The following is a 20,877-nucleotide window of genomic DNA, read 5'->3' as shown; positions in this document are numbered from 1 at the left end:
GCGGGGAAGGGGCTGCGGCGGGCCGGGGGCGCCCGGGCCGGGGGCGTGCGCCACGCCGGGGCGCTGAGACCGCGGGCGCGCGGGCAGATCTGGGCCGGGGTAGGGAGCCCTGAGGAAAGGGACGCCCGGGCGGACGGCGGGGGCCGCTGGGTCGCGCGCTCGGCCGCGCATCCTCCCCAGCCTGCTCGCTCGCCGCCCGCCCGCTCCAAGCCCCCTCCCGCCCGCCGCGGGTGCCGCCGCCGCCGCCGCACTCACCGGCCGCACCGCACGGCAGCAATCCTAGCGCGCAACTGCCGCAGCCGCCTCGGCGCGCGCCCTCCCCGCCCCCGCCGCCCCGGCACCGCCCCCAGCTCGCGCCCGGCCAGGGACCGGCGCTCTGTTCCTTACCCGGGCTCCGCCGCAGAAGCCGGCCGCGGCGATGCTCCCTGGCCGGTGGCCCTGTCTCAGCCCCCCTCACAGGGCTCCGAGAACTTCCCACCACAGAACTGCCGGGGCTGCTAAGCTCCGAGGGTAATGCACGTTAACAACCTATCCATTTCCTAGGGATAACCACCTCTTGGCTTTTTGCCTGCTTCCCTCAGCACACTCCTGGCTGCCCCGCCCCTACCTTAGGTGACCACGCCTACTCTGCGAGAGGCTTTCCCTAAGGTGGAAAGAGTGTGTCCCTTACTCCTAGCAGCTGAGTCTTGTAGACAAACGAACCTGAGGGTGGGTCTCCCTGGAAGACCTTGAACTCAACTCCGTGATAGCCATAGGGACCAGCTTTGGGGTTTATCAGAATGAGTTCAAATCCTAGTTTCACTACTTACCCAGTAAACCAACCAAGGAACCTGACTACACACAGTTGATTTATCCGAGATAATATTGATAGAATGAAACAATACAAACTCCAGGCTTAGTTCTGGATCCTAGCAAACAATAAATAGTAGTTGAATACACTGACACCCATTACCGCACTTCACTACAAGACAGCCCACCCACTATGTCCAGAACACTGCATTCCTTAGTCTGGGCAGCTCTGGAGTTCATCCCAAAGACCAAATTCTAGTCCTGGGAGCCTCGGAAAAGCACTGTTCTTCGACCTCAGACTTTGCCCAAGATCTTCACGAGTTGGGGATATTTGATTCCTCCCACTGTTTTTCCTCTGTCCTAATTCTGAGGATCTTTGTCTTTCTCTCAGGCATTTGGCTGATTTGATTTTGATTTCCTTTAGATGGTATCATCCAAGACTAAGCCAAGTTTTGTAGTACCATCATAATCAAGCAGGACTATGGCTTCCACTTTGTAACAGAGCCTTGCATTTGTGCAGTAAAGTTCTTGGTGAACACTAAGTATGGTGGCTTGCCAGAAGTCCTAGCTTCTGGAGATGCTAGGACTAAGGCAAGAGGATTACGTGAGCCCAGAATTTGAAGTTAACCTGAGCAACATAATGAAAGAAAGAAAAAAGGGAGAGGAAGCAATGGTGGGGGGGGGGGGACAAGGAAGAAAGAGGAGGAAGGAGAAGAAAATGAAAAAGAGAAGAAAGTTCTTGGCAGACATACTTGTGACTCATTATACTTGCAGTCAACCTGAACCACAGGGTGTTTTTGAAAACATGAGGGCTCTGCTAACAACTTCTACTTACCCCTCCTGAGCCTTTCACCCTGCCTAGGTCAGCTGAGGATAAGCCTCGAACCTTTCACCTATTAGGCTTTTCAACATGGGAAAATGGTGTGTAAGCCAGTTTGCAGTTAGCTTAATACCACCTTTAAGCCAAGTATGTTTCTAGAAAGCCTGGTTTTGTAGGCCTGGAGTGGTTAAAGCTTACCTTGAATTCCTCTCAGGAGGCAGAGGCAGGTGGATCTCTGAATTCAGGGCCAGCCTGATCTACAGAGCAAGTTCTGGGCCAGCCAGGCCTACCAAGTAAGAACCTGTCTCAAAATAAGTAAATAAATGCCCAGTTCTGTGACTAAAGACTGGTACGGGGCCGGGCGGTGGTGGCGCACACCTTTAATCCCAACACGGGAGGCAGAGGCAGGCTGATTTCTGAGTTTGAGGCCAGCCTGGTCTACAAAGTGAGTTCCAGGACAGCCAGAAATACACAGAGAAACCCTGTCTCGGGAAAAAAAAAAAAAAAGACTGGTAGGGGGCTGTGTACACTTAGGAGATCACAACAGGAAAAAAAGAGAGTGCACACAGAGACTACAGAGAAGTATGTAATGAGCCACCATGTCTGGCTTTTCTTTATACTTCTTCACAAATTTTCCCACATTGTGTTACTTTTATAATTGAGAAATCTGAGAGGCTGAGGCACTGGCCCAGGAAGGAATGTGCTTGCCACTAAAGCATTTGGGTCTGAGTTCCACTCTCCAGCATCCACACGAAGCCAGCATGGCTCTATGTGCCTATCATCCCAAGACCAAGAGGTGAGAACAGGACCCCTGGGCTCCTGCCAGCCAGGTTAGCCAATCACTTAGTCCCGTTCAGCGAGAGACCCTATCTGAAAACGTTTGCTACGAGGGACTACACAGATGGCTCAGCAGTTAAGAGCACTGACTGACCTCCCATTTGACTGACTTTACCTCCAGTTTCAGGGGATGTGACCCTCCCTCTCATGCATGTAGGCAAAACACGAATATACACTTAAGAAAAAACTTTATTTTAGTTGATAGAAGGTGGAGGGATGGCTCAGCAGTTAAGAGCACTCAATGCTCTTATAGTGGACTGAGATCTGGTTCTCAGCATCTACACGGGAGCTCACAGCTGTCTGTAACTCCAGTTCCAGGGAATCTGGCATTCTTCTGGCCTCCCTGGGCACCCAACATTCATACACACACACAGATTTGCAACACCCACACACTTATATAAACACACATGTGTACAGACAGGTGTGCATACTCACACAGGTCTGCACACCTACACATTTATATGCACACAGAGGGTTACATACCCATACACTTAAATACACATATGAAGTTGGATGTATAACCACTTAAATACAGTACTATATAATTTTTTGAGACAGGGTTTCTCTGTGTAACCCTGACTATCCTAGAACACTCTCTGTAGACCAGACTGGCCTTGAACTCATAGGTTCACCTGCCTCTGCCTCCCAAGTGCTTAAAAGCATTTGCCACCACCATCCAACTAAAGTATATTTTATATTAAAAAGTATATAAAATATAGTGCCTGGAAAGATGGCTCAGTGGTCAAGAGCACTGGATGCTCTTCCAGAGGACCCAGGTTTGAATCCCAGCACCAACGTGGCTAGTCACAACCATCTTCGGTTCCAGAAGATCCAGTGTCCTCTTCTCTTACAACAACAAGCACATATGCAATGCACAGACATAAATGCAGGCAAGATATCCACACACAAAATGATCTTGATCTATATGTACTAACATAAATCACATATATGTACAGTATACACACACACATATGTCAGTCCATATATATATATATGCACACACACATATACACATAGAGACACACATACATGTCTTTTGAGAGAAAATATCACATAACTCAGACTGGCCTTAAATTTCTATGTGGTCAACCTTGAACTCCTGCCAAGCTGAGCTGATTCTATCAGAGGACTAATGAAGCCAAGGAACCACGAAGGCTTATTTAATAAGTATCTCTACTCTGATATTACTTGAAGAATTTAGGCACTGTTTGGTCTAAAACAGCCACTCCACTATGGCCTTAGATGGCCTAGCACCAAACTTCCTGCTGAAATACTCCCATGGCTGTCCTATCTCTCCCTCTTTCTTAGTTGGGGTTTCTATTACTGTGAAGAGACACCATGATCATGGCAACTCGTTTAAAGGACAACATTTCATTGGCACTGGGTTACAGGTCAGAGGTTTGGTCCATAATCACCGTGGCAGGAAGCATGGTGACAAACATGGCAGGCAAACATGGTTGCTGGAGAAAGAGCCGAAAATTCTACATCTAGACCAGAGGCAGCAAACAGGAAGAAAAAGTGACACTGGGCCTGGTTTGAGCATTTGAAACACCAAAGCCCACTCCCTGTGACATACTTCCTCCAACAAGGCCGCGCACATACTCTGACAAGGCCACGCCTCCCAATCCTTCCCAAGTAATGCCACTTCCTAGGAGTCCGTGGGAGCGCTGTCATTCAAATCATCGTTGTATCTAATCAATACTTTTTAAATACAAAGTGCTATCAGCTTTGGTTCTTCCAGACTGTGAGCTGATTCACAGCTCAGTTGGCAATTTTTCTGCTTCTTGACAGAATCTTCCTTCCCAAATGTGTGATGTGTACCGACCTGGTATCTAACACCGCCCAACGCCCAACACAGATGTGAGAGTCTGCCTTCACGGAATGTGCTGACAATCTGGAAGATGAACTTTAAAATAAGTAAACAGGGCTGAAGATACAGCTCAGCGGGTAAAGTGCTTGGCCAGCATGCACATATCCTGGCACCATGTAAGACTGGGCAGGGCCAGCTTGCTGCCAAGCCTAACAACCTGAGTTCAACTCCTGGGACTCAACTGGTAGAAGCGGAGAACCAGCCCCACACAGTTGTCCTCAGACCTCCATGTGCGTGTCGATAAGTAGCTGTTACATGTTAAGGACTGTGCTTGGTGGCACAACCCTGTGATTCCCAGCACTCAGGAGCGAGACCAAGAATTCAAGCAACTACAAAATCTAGTATGTGCAAGGCCCTAGATTCAATCATCTGTACTACAATACACCAAAAGGGAGGGGGGGAGTCCCAGAAGGAGCCAAAGCTCTGCCCCATGGATGATACTGACGCACCCAGCCTTCAGTACAAAGGAGAAGAGCACACAGGATAAAAAAGAACTGTCGGAGTCAGACCCACAGTTTAAATGTTACCTGCCAGCCAATAACCTCAGAGTTACAAAAAGTGATTCACTGGAATCAGGTAAAAACCCATTGGAAACGGCTACTGGAGACTTACACCATGAGAGAGGATCTACAACTGTTAGCAAAATCTTTTTTTTTTTTTTTTTGGTTTTTCGAGACAGGGTTTCTCTGTATAGCTCTGGCTGTCCTGGAACTCACTCTGTAGACCAGGCGGGCCTCGAACTCAGAAACCCACCTGCCTCTGCCTCCCGAGTGCTGGAATTAAAGGCGTGCGCCACCACTCCCGGCTCTTTTTTTTTTTTAAGATTTATTTTATTTATATGAAAACACTCTAGCTGTGTGCTTCAGACACACCAGAAGCAGGCATCAGATCCTATTACAGGTGGTTGTGAGCCATCATGTGGTTGCTGGGAACTGAACTCAGGACCCCTGGAAGAATAGTCAGTGCTCTTAACTGCTGGGCCATCTCTCCAGCCCCTACGAACACCCTTTCTAGTCATCTTCCCTAAATACCCTTTTTTATAAGTGTCCTGGGTTAGCCTTAATTGTTCCAAGTTAGTTTTAATTATCAACACAGTATAACCTACTATCATATAAAGTCTCAGCTGGGGATGACAGTGCGAGCCCAACATTGTGTTGGTGTGTGTGTGTGTGTGTGTATGTGTGTGTGTAGGGGTGTCTAGGTATTGAACTTGGGGTCTTGTGCATGCTCGGCAAATGCACTGAATTACACTACTAGGTCAGGGTTCAACATTCTGCTGTATTCTGAAGCTGAAGCTGTAAAGAGTGTGAGCTGCCTGACCTGGGTGCTGGAACCTGGACTCAGGTCCTCTGGAAGAGCAGTGAGTGCTCTTCCCTGCTGAGCCTCTCTCAGGTCCATTCTTATATTCCTGCCTCTACACTGTGACGTCATCAGCCCTTGCTCGGAAATCTGAGAGGACAGTACAATTTGTTTTTAGTAAGAACTGACATATCACCAACCTTCCTCCCTTAGCGCCCATTTAATGTCAATGTTAATTGTCAACTCGGTATAGCATAGTGCCATATAAGGGCACGGTGGCACACATCTTTAATTCCAGCACTTGGGAGACAGAGGCAAGTGGACCTCTGTGAGTTCAGGCCAGCCTCGGAGTGGCGGACAATTGAGCCAATAGAGTGACTGCCTGGATCAGAATGACCTGCTGGGAGCTGTCTGGATTGTCAATTGATGTGGGAGGTCCCAGGCTGTAGTGGATGGCACCATCCCCTGGGAAGGTAGTCCTGGACAATGTAAGAAAGCTGGCTAAGCTTGACCCTAGGAGGAAGCTGGCAAGCAGTCTATGGCTTCTGCTTTAAGTTCCTGCTTGAGTTTCTTGTTGGGGGATGGTTTTGTGCACTGTGTATTCAGATGCTGATTGCGGTCCCCAGAGATCTGGTTGCAGTTCAGATATTGGCAATGTCAAACATCTCCTGTCTCAGTGTTGTGTAAAAATTGTTTTTCATCACCTCTGATTGGTTAATAAAAACCTGATCAGCTGAGCAGGAGAGAATAAAGCAGGACTTCGGATCCACGGGAGGGATCCGAAAGTAAGGAGAAATCACCAAGAGGAGATTGCCGAGAGAGAGTGGCCAGGAGAGGGTGGTTGGAGTAGGAAGAGCCAGAGCAACACTAAGATGGCAGGTAACACAGAGGGGCTGGAGAGGGGCTGGAGAGGGGCTGGGAAGTAGGCCAGGCCAGCATGGTCGCCAGGCCAGCATGGTCGAGTTAGAAGAGATGAGAACCCCGGCCAGCCATCGTGCAAGGAAGCGTCTTCGTGAATACACCAGGTCTCCATGTCATTATTTCAGAGCTAGCGCAGGAGGAGAGAAGCCACGAACTTTATTGTTCCTGCCACGCCTTCTTTCAGTGATGGACAGTGGCCCGTAGGCTGAGATAAACTCAGTCCTCTCTGGATGCTTCTGAGCTGAGTGTTTCATCCCAGTGACAGAAACTCCTGAGGACTAGGAGCTACACAGATCCCTGACACAGAAAGATAGGGAAAGAGGCCACAAGCAGACTGAAGATGGCAAACTTCCTGCTTCTTCCTCACCACTGTGACCTGAGACAAAGACCTAGAGTAAAGGGCATTTTCTCCCTCCAGCAGGGCCCTGCTTCCTACTGCACAGTCAGGCTGGGCGGGGATGAACCCGGCTACTCCTGAACATGTTTACTCAAAGCTCTGAACATACCAGCTGGCCTTCCTCTGTCACATTAGGGAAGGGGGTCTTCTGTCTTATCCCATCATAAACACATATTTATCCGAAGCTGTGGGCCTTTCAAACCTCGTTTGTTTGTTTGTTTGAGCTGACCAACCCAAAATTGGGGAAAGGGAACCCATCCCAGGCCACCAAAAACACTACCTGGTGCTCTTCGAGGCCAGAAGACAGCAGCGGATGGCCTGGAACCGGAGCTGCATACTGTTGTGAGCTGCTGTGTGTAGGCAGTGAGAACCAAACCTGGGTCCTTTAAAGAACTAGCATCCTTTGGAAGAACAGCAAATGTTCTTAACTGCCGAGCCCTCCCTCCAGCCCTGTCTTTTAATTCTTTAATTGGTAGAGAAAACAAACCAATCAAGAGCCCTGGTTAGTAGCAAAGCTAAAACAATAAGTGACAAGTTGCTGGGTTTTCGGAACCCGTGGGCCTCCTGCAAAGCGCTTCGGCCGGCCTGGGCACTGAACTTGACCAGTTAATCAGTACCCACATGGGAAGCAAAGTCTGCGGCACGCGAGAGGGAGAGGGCACTTACCCGGGTATTAGGAAGCCAATCTGATGACAAATATGGATAATTTTAGACTTTCTATTATTAGTCAGCGAAAGCGTCCCCTCAATGATTTCACTCCCAACGTGGCGTTCCACTTCAGCAACAGTAAACGATCTTCTGGCTGACTACCAGGAAGCTACACAAATATAATTATTTGGGGGCCAAGAAATACAAATAAACGATTTTAACAAATTTGTTTTCTGGACACAGACGTCTGTGGGAAGTGAAAGGTGTAACAAGAGGTGGGTGGGAAGGGCTTGCTCATCGCAGCTTTCCTTTACCACAGCCGCCATCCTCTCTCTCAGCCCTCCGGCCAGAGCCTTCTTTTTGCTTTTAACTTTGTACAGTTTACACGTAAATTACATAACCCAGGGAGTACAAGGGAAACTCGTGACCATAGGTGTTAGGAAAGTTGATCATACATAACCGGAAACCCACTTAAGACAGGCTTACACACACACACACACACACACACACTCACACACGGAGGGATGGCAGCCCTGGGGCAGGTAAGTCACCAGCACAGCCAGCAAAGACCAAGTTCCACCCCTCGGGCACACAGCACCATATCCTAAAACAAACAACACACATCAGGCCTTTGTAAGGAAGGAAGCTGCTCTAGTTCAAAGAGCTGAGAGGCATCTGTAACGGAGCAGTCGGTGACGACGACGACGCTGTTTTCTTCAATGGGTCTAACTTTCTGTGTGTATGCTGCCTGGCTGACTTTTTTCCTGGTTTGTGTCAGGGTCTCATAAAATCCGGGTGGCCTCAGACTCACCACTTAGCTACAGTGTTAGAACTACAGGCGCGGGGCGCCACACCTTGTAGAAGAATTTTAATCCAGCCACATGGCTGCTCTAGGTCTGGGTGATGTATGGGACACACTGTGACACACTACAGCTTCCACAAAGATTTGTTTTCTCTGTTGTGGGGGAGGTTACGAGGGTGGCAGGTAGGAACAAGGGGAGGGGAAGATGAGTGGGATCGAGGGGCATGATGTGAAATTCACAAAGAACCAATTAAAAAGTTTAAAACCCTCTGGCCTGAGTCCTACGATTCCAAGGTTTAAACCACAGTGGCAACCAGAAGTTCAAAGCCAGACTGGAGTCAATCTGGGGCTCAAAGATAGCCTGGGCTACAGGAGACTCTAAGGTTTCGGTTAAAACAAAACAAAACAGAAGATTCAAACAAATTCCCAGGTGATTCTGAAGCAGGTGGTCCACCCACGTGTTCTCTGACAACATTAACTATTTACCTAATGCCCGCTTGTGACTGAAATCAATGTTACCATGGTAGCAGCCAATCTGAAACTATTCTGGGCTGCCTGCTGTCCAGGCAACAGCTGACTCTGTGGGCTTGTTGGGGACATTTTGAACAATAATCTCCTGAGTACTTATTGCAAAAAAATACAGAATGGATCCAAGGCAACTGACAATGGCCAGGCCGCAGGAAGAGGGATCACAAATCCGTTCACAGCCACCTCCAGAGCACCTGTCTCTAACCAACTGCCCAGCCACTTAGCAGGAATGGGATGCAGTCCCCAGTTTATGTGCACCATGGCACACCTGCTGTAACACAGGGCCTCATAGTAAGGCAAGGAATACACTCACAGGAGTGGGTGTGGGTGGCACCGAGGCAGAATAACCACCACCTCGTGTTCAAGGCTAGCCTGAGCTGCTTAGAAAGCTCAAAGCCAGCCTGCTCTATACACTGAGACCCTGTCTAGAGAAACAAAAACAAAACAAACAACTATACGCACAACAAAACCAAACAAGTCTCAGCTGTCATCAGGCAAGAACTAGAACCCACTGATGCCCTTGGGCTGCCTGGGGCCACCCTCAAAGACAGGAGGCCTCTGGGAAGGGCTCAAGCTCAGTTTCTGACCGGTCGAGGCAGAGAAGGATTCCAGAGGGAGTCAAAGTGGAACAAGGTTGGAGAACTCATTACGGCACAAGACACGCTTAAAGAGAGTACAGTGGAGGCGGCAGAAGCTGATAGCGGCTGACGTACATGCACAGTAGTAGCTATTAAGTATGTGATGGTGGGGGTGAAGCTACTTAGTCAGCAACTGGGTTTAGATATTTGGCAAAATGTGTGCCTTTTTTTCTTATCCACAGGATTCTGTCCTGGAAGAGGAGATGTTTGATAGGTCCACTCTGCAGGCCTGCAGCTGGAGGAGGAAGTGCCTGTTGTATTAGAATGGCAACTGTATCTAGACAGATCACACCAGGCCAGCAGTTCCACAGGAGAGGTTTATGGGGGGGAGAGGGGAGGAAGGGAAGAAGGGGGGAAATGGAGAAGGAGGAGGAAGAGGTAGATGAGGAGGAAAGAGAGCGAAGGTTAGGGTCTCTGTCTTTTATTTGAACCATAATGTAATCACACGCACCACCGTGCATGGGTAAGGGCAGGCAAGTGAATGCTGGGAATGTATGGTGGTTGCCATGGCAACAGACTGGCCAGGTCCTTGTCACCGATGGGTGACATCATCACTGGATTGGGAGGCTATAGGCTCCAATGCCAACAGTGCTAGCAGAGAGAAAGCACGGATCACATGGAACTTTGTGACACATGTAGGTCATAAGAAATCGTGTTTAAGGCCTACTCATTAGACTGTGTGTGTGTGTGTGTGTATGTTTGTGTGTCTGTGTTACATATGTGTGCGCACATGAGTGCTCATGCATGGAGACCAGGGATCAATGTCTCATGTTTTCCTCAGTCACTCTCCACTTTACTTTTTTTTTTAAAGATTTATTTATTTATTTATTTATTTATTATATGTAAGTACACTGTAGCTGTCTTCAGACACACTCCAGAAGAGGGAGTCAGATCACGTTACAGATGGTTGTGAGCCACCATGTGGTTGCTGGGATTTGAACTCCAGACCTTCGGAAGAGCGGTCAGGTGCTCTTACCCACTGAGCCATCTCCCCAGCCCCACTTTACTTTTTGAATGAGATCTCTCACTGAACCTGGAACTTATCAGTTTGGCTAGACTAACAGGCAGCACACTCCAGGGATCCTCCTGTCTGTCCCCACCCACAGCACCACCCACAGCACCACCCACAGCACGGGGATAACAGGTGCACACCATCACACCTGACTGTGAATGCCAGGGTTGAACCTGGGTCTTCATGCTTGCACAGCGAGACCGAGCCATAGTTCTCAGTCATTTATTAAAACAGAGTATTTTTATTAATTCTTTGAGAGTGTCATGCACACATACAATGTGTTTTGATCATATTCCCTCCCCAACTTACCCCTCTACTCCCTCCTGTCTTGATGTCCTGCCATCCACCACAGAGCGGTCAATCCACCAGGGCCACTCACTAAAAAGAGACCTGAAATCACCCTCCTCCCTGTACCAATTGCCTGTCAGTAGTTCCTCACCTAGAGGTAGGGGCTGTTGAGCCCACCCACCCTTTGTGTCCTCAGTCATTTTTAATGATCTCCTTGGAGAAGTTTCCCAAATGTAAAACAACAGTTCTTTGTGCAAGTGGTTCACTTTTGAAAACTCCAGGCTGTCAGCCAGCGAGAGACAGGAATCAGAACTGTGAGGGCGTGGAGGGTGGGGAGAACCTTGGGGCACATGTTACATCTCATGGGCCTTCTATGTCCTAACTATCTTGCTTGACTCCTAGGCTAAAGGCAAGTCAATGTGAGAGCTGGAGAGACAGCTCAGTGCTTAACAACACTTATTGCTGCTCTTTCCGAGGCCCTAAGTTCACAGCTCCCACCCAGAACCTTCATGGTCACTTACAACTGCCTGTAACTCCAGTTCCAGGGATCTAATGTCCTCTTCCGACTCTTACAGGCTTCGCACACATGGTGCACAAACATACACTCAGGCACAAACATGTACACATAAAATAAAGATATTCAAAAGGTAAATAAGTCTGATTTCAAAATAGTGGCCAATAGTTGAGGGGTTTTTGTTGTTGTTTTGGTTTTTGGATTTTTTTTTTTTTTTGAGTCAGTTTTTTTCTGTGTAGCCCTGGCTGTCTTGGAACTCACTCTGTAGACCAGACTGGCCTCGAACTCAGAAATCTGCCTGCCTCTGCCACCACGCCCGGCGATGGAGGTTTTGTTTTTGTTTTTTAAGGCTTATTTTATTTTTAATTATGTGTATATGTGTATGTATCTGAGTGAGGGTGCATGCAGGTATTCATGGGGGCCACAAGTATTGGTTCCCTAGAGCTCCCATTACAGGCCATTGTTAGTCATCTGGCATGGGTGCTGGCCACCTCGGGTCCTCTGTAAATGCAGCCTGTGCTAGATCTAGGCCCAGGAATTGAAGTTACTAATTTTACTTTCACCAAACCCAAAATATTTCTTTCCAATTAATCCTTTAGTTCAGATATTAGCCAGATAAAAGAAATCCATGCTAAGAGGACAAGCTAAGTGTGCTGGAGAGATGGCTCAGCAGTTAAGAGCACTGACTGCTCTTCCAGAGGTTCTGAGTTCAATTCCCAGCAACCACAGGGTGGCTCACAACCATCTGTGATAGGATCTGATGCCCTCTTCTGGTGTCTCTGAAGACTGGGACAGTGTACTACATACATAAAAATAAATGAATAAATCTTTAATATAAATAAATAGGTCAGGCTAAGTGCTGTTTTGACAGAAATAAGTCAGCTCCTAGGACTTGGGACTACTTAGTTACAGAGCAGTTGGGCATGATGGTCCTGCGATCCCAGCACTCTGGAGGAGACGCAGGAAGATCACAAGTCTGAGGGAAGCCTGGGAAGATCTGGAGTCAAAAGCCTAGCAAGGGAGAAGTTGGCAGCAGATGAAACTGATTGATCTGTGTGTGCCTATATACACATATATGTTACAAATTCACATGTGTGTAAATAATTAAACTTGGATCTGGGTTTGGAAAAAAAACTTGGTTTTAAAAATTGTTTGTTTGTTTTTTGGTGGAGCCTGTGAGATAGCTCAGCAATCAAGAGTGTTTGTTAGAGCCTGGTATGGTGGATAACTCCTTTAATCCCAGCACTCTGGAAGCAGGGGCAGATGGATCTCTGAGTTTTAGGCCAACCTGGTCTACAGAGTGAGTCCCTGGGCAGCCTAGGCTACACAGAAAAATGCTGTCTCAAAAAGAAAAGAAAGGAAAAGAAAAGAGAAAAGGAAAGAAACAAAAGAAACAAAGAAACAAACAAAAGAGTGTTTGCTGCTCTGGTAGAAGACTGGAGTTTGGTCCCTAGCATCCAAGTCAAATGACCTATAACTGCTTATAACCCGAGCCCCAGGGGATCTGATGTCCTCTTCTGAACTCTGCAGGCATCTGTACACCTGGCATTCACCCACAGACACACTCATACAAACATATAAAAATAAAAATAAATCTTTAAAAAAACTTTAGGGCTCAAGTCAAGCCAGCTGCTGGATGTATCAGAAAATGTTATAATGTTGCAGGAGTCAACAGACTGAGGTTAGCTGAGAGACTGAGGTGCTGAAATCATCAGAAGGCTGCTGAAGAACCCCACGATGACAGGATAATTCCGATTAAGAGACCCTGGAACCTCACCAGGAGGCATCAACTCCTGCCTATGGAACAGTGGATGAAATATGAAGAGATAAATCATGCCTCGATCCAGGCCTGAAGTGGGTATTCAAAGGAAAGCAAAAGAGTGGTATACTCTAATCTTGTAGTTGAGATCCTGGGACGTGTGTTTATGAAGTTGCTTCAGCCTGAATCACAATTTAAGAATGATTTGTTCTGCAGAGGTCTCATCCCAAATAAATTTCCAATGCAATCATTAAAAAAAAAAAAAAAAAAAAAAAAAAAATTGGAACTACTAGCCCAGGCTGTAACTTCTTAGTCTACAGTCCAAAGGCACATTAGCCTCAGGCCAAGTTCACTGCTTTGGCTGCTGTTGGCTTTTAGGACTCTGCCAAAGGGGTGGCCATCTGCCCTGACTTCCCCGGAGTGATGTGGAGACACCTCAAAAGGGAATCACTGACAGCAGCCCAGCGAGATCAGGCAGCTTGTCCCACAGGCTCAGTCTGACGATGGGATCAGAGGCTAAAGATAGGTCATTACATGCCAGCAAAGTCTAAGTTGCTTTTTAGCCAGGCATACTGATATGGGGATTAAGAGCATGGATTCCGAAGCCAACCCCTCTTGGCTTCAATTCCTGGCTCTGTTGCTAACTAGCTGTGACCTTGGGCAAGTTTCTTGGTGTCCTCATGCCTTTGTTTTTGCATCATTAAAATGAAAATAACAAATAAAACAAATTGTTTGTTTCGGATAGTCTTTGTTTTTTTGCTTAGGCTGATCTTGAACTCTTGGACTCAAACCATCTTCCTGCCTCAGCCTCCCAAGTAGCTGGGACAGCTAGAACACATCACTGTGCTGGATGGTTAGCTTGTGGTGTGTGTGTGTGTGTGTGTGTGTGTGTGTGTGTGTGTATGTTGGTGCTGACTCCACATGAACTGATGGGTAGCAAAATCCTGGGTTTTCCACTGTTGTACCGACTATCAGTGCCATCGAGAGCCTCTGTGGCTGCCCTCTCTGAGATCTGAGATCACCCTAGCATTGTTACTTCTCACACACCAAGCTGATGAGTGGTTAGCAAACGTGGGGTTTCTTGGATCTGTAACACTTATGGGGAATTTTTGTCATTTTCAAGAAAGGATCTTATTATGTAGCCTCAGCTGCCCTGAAGATCTCTATGTAGGCCAGGCTGGCCTCACAGAGATCCGCCTGCTTCTGCACCACTTGTTTGTTCCAAGTTAGGGTTCTGTAGCTCATTCTGGTGTGGCTGACCTTCAGTTGAGTGATCCTTTTGCCACTATCTCCCCAGTGCTGAGATTATGGGCACACACACTGTCGCTCCAAGTGAGTTAGAAACAGTTAAAAAGCTAAAGTGGGCTGGGGAGCCCGGGGTGGGAGGGGGGATGGGGGGGGCGCACACATCTTTACGTCCAGCACTTGAGAGGCAGATGCCGGTGGATCTGTGAGTTAAGAGGCCAGCCTGGTCTACAGAGTTCCAGGACAGCCAAGACCACACAGAGAAACACTGTCTGAAAATTAGAGGAGGCAGGGGAGGAGGTGGAAGAAGAAAAGAAGAAAGAGAAGGAGGGAGGAAGGGAGGAAGGAAAAAGTTAGCTCTTTCCACCACGTGGGTTCCAGGAAAGGAACTCAAGCAGTCAGGCAAGCAACTTTACCCCACTGAGCCTTTTTTTTTTTCCTGAGACAGGGTTTTTCAGTCCAGCCTTGGGAAGCAGAGGCAGGCAGATTTCCGAGTTCGAGGCCAGCCTGGTCTACAAAGTGAGTTCCAGGACAGCCAGGGCTACACAGAGAAACCCTGTTTCAAAAACTAAATAAAATAAAATAAAATAAAATAAAATAAAATTAAATTAAATTAAAAAAAATTTGTTCTTTGGAGCAAGTTCCATCTGCATTGTCAGGAAGTCAGTAGTTCAGTTAACAGGATTCAGCAGGCTTTGGCTCCTGTCAGCAGGAACAATCAGGACCAAGCAGCAGGGACATCAGGAGAAGTTCTCTGCTGTTTGTTTCTCATCAAAGCAAAGATCAATGAAGATGAGAGACCAAGAAACATTGCAAAGCCAGCTATGCAAGGGCCGCTTTCATGGTTCATTGGGACTTATTTATACTCCCTCCAAACATCACATGTCCTCCACTGCTTCCCCACGTGTCTTACCTCAGCATGTGAATCTGTCTCAGCTGACATCATCCTGCCAATCAGCCCCAGTCTGCAGAAGCAGCAAAAAGTTGCCGGAAGTTTTTTTTGTTTTTTTTGTTTTTTGGGTTTTTTTTGTTATTTGTTTTTTGTTGTCCATTTCTCTCAATGGATTCACAACAAATGGAGCTCAGCTACACAAAGAACCAATACCTACACATCGTTATCGAAGAATCCTTCATCCGGTGTCCTTCCATGTGTCTGCCCTGCAAAACACCATCCAACACAACTGACTTTCCACTTTAGTAGACTACACTGGCCTTGAACTCACAGAGATCTGCCTGCCTCTGCCTCTTGAGTGCTGGGTTTAATGGCGTATGCCACCACCTACACTCCCCCCCCCCGCCCACCACAAACACACACTTTTAAAAAATTTATTTATTTATTTTATGTATATGAGTACACTGTAGCTATCTTCAGATACATCAGAAGAGGGCACCCTATCCCATCACAGAAGGTTGTGAGCCACCATGTGGTTGCTGGGAACTGAACTCAGGACCTCTGGAAGAGCAGTCAATGCTCTTAACCACCAAGCCATCTCTCCAGCCCCTCCCCCACTCTTATCCATCTTTAGTTCTTGTTTATTTTTGACATACCATCTCATGTTCTGTCATTCAGGTTGGCCCCATATTCAACAGGTAGCTGACGAAGGCCTTGAATTCACGACCCCCTTGCCTTCACTTCCAAAGTAGTGGTATAGATATGAACCACCATGCCTAGGTTTTTTTTGGGGGGAGGGGGGAACTCTGCTAAGGTTGAAGTCCACCACGACCAGATAGCCTCTGGGCTCGGTGCAATATGGGAGACTCCCTTTTGTTAGCAGCGCTTCTCCTTCTCTAACCTTGTCCAGGGAATTCGAAGCCCCTATGTCTGCCTCTGCTTAAGGGATGTGCCCCGAAACTTCATAAGCCTTCAACCACCCTAGGTAAACTTGATTCGCCTACTGAGTGCAGTCCTGGTGTGGTGCATTCACTGCGCACACTCACAGGGCTTCCAGACCCCATGTCTGACATCTCTGCTCCCACTGCCCTCGTGGAGGATTGTGTCGAACAACAATCTATGAGCTTTAACTAATGAATCGTTAACTTAATGAATATCGGAGCTTGAAGCTGGGCAATATAACTCACTGTCAGGACATTTGCCTGGTATGTGCAAAGTGCCAGCTTTGATCCTTGGCACAACACTACATAAGCAGATGATGGGTTTAGTATGGCTAAAAGAAAAGATGGCAATGGGGCCGTGTGCACATTCAACCCTAGTATTCAGGAAACAGCAACAGGCAGAACTTTAAAAGGAAGAATAGGGCAAGCGAGATAACTCAGGGCGGGAGCTGTGTGCTATGAAGCCTGATGACGTGAGTTCCGTCGCCGGGACTCGGGAAAGGGAGAACGGATTCATGCATGTTGCCCTGTGACCTCCACACATCTCATGTGTGCACACTCAACACACCAAGACAGGAAATCATAGCCCCAAGTGAAACAGCAACTGTAAGCAAGCAAAGACAAGAAGGGCTGGGGGAACCAGTCAGCAGTTAAGAGCACTGCTGCTCTTGCAAAGGATCCAGGTCTGATTCCCAGGAGCCACAGGGCAGCTCACAGCTGTCTGCAACTCGAGTTCCGGGGACCCAATGACCTCTCCTGGCTTCCCCGGGCACTAGGCATGAACATGAGAGTTCTGGGGACCCGATGACCTCTCCTGGCTTCCCCGGGCACTAGGCATGAACATGACTCACACACATGCACGGAGGCAGAAGCGAACCCAGGTAGACGGGTGGCCACCCAGCTACCCAGAAATCAGACTCACAGCATTGGCACAGGGAGGCTCTGCTCAGGAAGATACGACATCTAGAGCAAAGTGCTGCACACGTCACAGCTTCTTGTCTGTCCCGGAAAAGACATATTCAAGCACTTCCCCGGGCTGTGTATGACGACTCAAGAGCTCTCTCCACAGATGAGATGACCGTCTCTGCTCACGGCCACTCTGCCTGGGAGTAACCTGCTGTTCTCTGCAGCCAACTCCCACCCTTTCCATTCTCTTTTGCCTTCATTACAGAACCAGTCCATGCCTGAATTTGGCCCTCAAAAGACAGAGGGTCAACCCCGCTGTGACATCACTATTCTTCACTGTTTTCCCACTCTACACTGACAGAGGCCACCGGCCCAAGTCCTGTCTGTGACACAGCATTCGGTCAAGTGTTCTACAGTTGACTCAAGTCAGGGCAGTAGGGACAGAGGACACTGAGGAGACATGGGAGACAGAAGAGCCCCTTACCCCAGAATCCAGCTAAAGCTGGCTGTCAGCTGAAAGGGAACAATGTCTACATAACCAACATAATTTCTCTTTCTAGTTGCCGACAGAGACAATGTTCTTTTGATATAGCAGGATTTATTTATTTTTTTTAGATTTATTTTAGTCATGAGTGCCTTGCCTGCAGGTATGTCTATGCACCGCATGCATGCCTGGTGCCTGAGGAGGTAGTGAGCCTCCCTGTGGGTGCTCTGAATCAACCCTGGGTCCTTCAGAAGAACAAGGAGTACGCTTAGCCACTGGCCCAACTCTGCAGCCCGACATACCAGCATTTTAAATCAGGCCGCTGGGGAAGCAGCACGCCATGCTTCAGCCCTGAGAGCAAAGGACCTTTGAGTTCAAGCTTGCTCTTTTCCTAGCTGTAAGCCTGGAATTTTCTGAGAAACCTTACAAACAAAATTATAAATTTTCTTTCAAGTCAATACGTGTCTTAACTTTTTTTATATAAGAATATTGCTATTTTATGTGTATGAGTGTTTTGACTGTACACTTGAATGTTTGCATGTGTACCGCATACACACCTGTGGAGGTCAGAAACGGGTATCAGATCTCCTGAAACTCGAGTTACACATGGGTTAGGATGACATGTGTGTGCTGGGAACTGAACCTGGGGCCTCTGCAGGAGCAGCTATGATCTTACTGTGGAGCCGTCTCTCCAGCCCGTCTGAACTTTCTTGGGACCTGGCATAGTACGGATTCTTTGGCACCTGTGTCCTGTTATTTTATTATAACCCTAAACAATGCATCTTAGAAACCACCCTATGATCTCATCTGTGGGGAGAGTAGGGTCCTTAGAAGCTCTTTAAAGATCCAGGTGTGGAGGCTCACATCTGTAATCCCAGCACTTGAGGAGCAGAAGGACTGCTGCAGAGTCTGAGGGCAGCCTGGGCAACAACAACGTCGTCACCACAGAGTCTGAGGGCAGCCTGGGCAACAACACTGTCACCACAGAGCCTGAGGGCAGCCTGGGCAACAACACTGTCACCACAGAGCCTGAGGGCAGCCTGGGCAACAACACTGTCACCACAGAGCCTGAGGGCAGCCTGGGCAACAACACCGTCACCACAGAGCCTGAGGGCAGCCTGGGCAACAACACTGTCACCACAGAGCCTGAGGGCAGCCTGGGCAACAACACTGTCACCACAGAGCCTGAGGGCAGCCTGGGTAACAACATTGTCTTGTAGCAGGTAATTTTGGCAGAGCCTAAGGCACACACCCACCCAGGAACTATCTCAAATCCACAGATGAAAGACACACACATATGAGCTCATTTTTATGAGCTTATTGGCTCCGTGGCTGGGCTCTTCTAAGTCTTCCACGGCTTGTAAGCCCTTACCTTTACTCCTAGCTCAACACCTCTAACTCTGTCCTCAACTTAGCTGCCCAGTTACCTTTCCTGAAGCTCGCCGGTCTTGCTGCCTAAGACACTTTTGGGCTGCCCTTCCAAGGGCCACTTTCCTTTTCTGCTTACATTTTGGAAGATCTCCCCTACAGCTCTGAGTCTATCCTCTCTCCCCCAAGTATCTCGAACTACCCCCTCCTCTCCTAACCAGGAGGAACCTGGAAGTCCCACCTCTCTCTTTCCTCCCATCCATTGGCAGCTGCTATCTTTACTGATTGATCAGGAGCAAATTGGGGACAAGAACCTTCCGTTTCAGTACTTGAGGACTCCTGGTTAAATCAAAGCATCAGACCTGCCCCTCTACACTGTCTCTAGAAAACACCACTAAAATCATCCATGCTGGGACTAAAGGCGTACATCCCCACCCCTGGCTCAACTGGAACTATTTTGCTGCCCCCGGCCTTCTTTGTTTGATTGGTTTTGGAGGGTGTGTGTGTGTTCGTGCGTGTGTGTGTGTGTGTGTGTGTGTGTTTGAAACAAGATCTCCCAGTGTAGCTCAGGCTATTCCCAGCCTCAGTGCAAAGGCTGCTGGCACATACCACCACACCCAGAAAAACCTCTCATTAGTACACTCCAGTCTCACTTCATACTGGTTAGTCCTGAAGTTCTTCTCTGTGGCATGGTCACGCATCCCAGCGTCACCTGAGTAGAGGTCTACGCGGAAGCTCATCAGGCTGCTCCAGGGAGCAGTAAAGGCCGCATCTCCTAGTCTTGCCGATGCTACCACAGAAGCTGAGTGTTCCTGGACAGCGAGGGTTTTCACTAACTCTGATTGTAAAATGGAAGATACTTGCTAAGCATCCCAGGTAGTGAGAGCTACAGTGCTCAGAGGTGGGTGGACCACATAGGGTTGAGAGACATATTTCAATTTCTCCCGATAGCGTCTGAAAGAACTATTTTAGAACTCTGACGCCAAGTCCAAGGAAGACCGTCAGCAACCTAGCTGCGCAGAATTTCCATTGTGTTACTGGAACTCAGTGTCCAGACTGGACATTTCTAGCCTCTGGGTATCATAATCAAGGAATTAAAATAAAGGTTCACACTACTTGCAAAGTAACAAGGAAACTTTATTCAGGCGGATCAGGTATGCTGTCAGGAGAGATGATGGGCGATGACTGCTCCAGGCTGGGCCACTGAGGTGACTCAGAAGATAAAGCTGCTGGTTAATCAAGCCCTGCAGTGTGAGCTTGATCCCCTGAACCTACATAAAGGTCAAAGGGTAAAACAAGCTCACTAAAGTCGTCTCTGGCCCAACACTCTCTGAACTCCAACCCATGTGCATCACAATACACAGGGTAACAGTAATTATTAATTAAAAAAAAACTTGAAAACAGTACTGAAGGGCTCTAGTTATGGGTTTAAGAGGAGAAGGGGCTTGTTGCTAAGGGGGATAACTGGAAAGGTTCTATTTTGATTGACAGGCTTGGGTTACATGTCTTTTTTTTTCTACTGCGAATGTTCCTTCCCATGCTACATCTGATTTTATTCAGATGTTCATCCAATTACGGTATAAGGTGATAGAGGTTTTTAACTAAAAGCTCATTCCGAGGAAAGTCTACCTTACTGAGCATGCAGCCCAGAGCAGTCAGATCAGCCCCTTCATTCCCATGCCTTGATAGGGAAGTTGTCCCATGGTTGTTTTGTTTTGTTTTGTTTCAGAGTGAACATGGCTAAGAGTGTACATACAACACAAACCAAGTGGAGTTCCAGGTTGCTACATTATTCCCTAAGCTTACCTGCCTACGGATTCAACTACTAACACACTATAATTTTTGTTAAGATTCTTAGTGATTGGGAGACTTGATTCTATTCGTGTATTTGTTGTTGTTGTTGTTGTTGTAAAACATGC

At 47.8% G+C, this 20,877-nt stretch overlaps 1 protein-coding gene across 3 annotated transcripts in view; it reads right to left on the bottom strand.

Annotated features, from left to right (window-relative positions):
• Nt5c2 (5'-nucleotidase, cytosolic II) overlaps positions 1-20,877 on the bottom strand; it is a 131,082-nt gene that overhangs the window by 76,510 nt on the left and 33,695 nt on the right. The window contains exon 1 of one of the 3 annotated variants that reach the window (XM_021151587.3): positions 7,214-7,497. The exons of 1 other annotated variant lie outside the window; for it this stretch is intronic. In XM_021151587.3, the coding sequence (XP_021007246.1) occupies positions 7,214-7,269 (56 nt within the window). In that variant the 5' untranslated portion in view covers positions 7,270-7,497. Of the gene's footprint in view, positions 1-255; positions 318-7,213; positions 7,498-20,877 lie in introns of those variants that run through there. One more of the 3 variants, XM_021151588.3, reaches the window with a different exon arrangement.

This window comes from Mus caroli, unplaced genomic scaffold (assembly GCF_978045245.1).
Source record: "Mus caroli unplaced genomic scaffold, Mus_caroli_1 scaffold_20, whole genome shotgun sequence".
In the NCBI taxonomy this organism is placed as follows: Eukaryota; Metazoa; Chordata; class Mammalia; order Rodentia; family Muridae; genus Mus; species Mus caroli.
The sequence above is the reverse complement of the archived record's forward strand: the minus strand, read 5'-3'. Positions and strand labels throughout refer to the sequence as shown.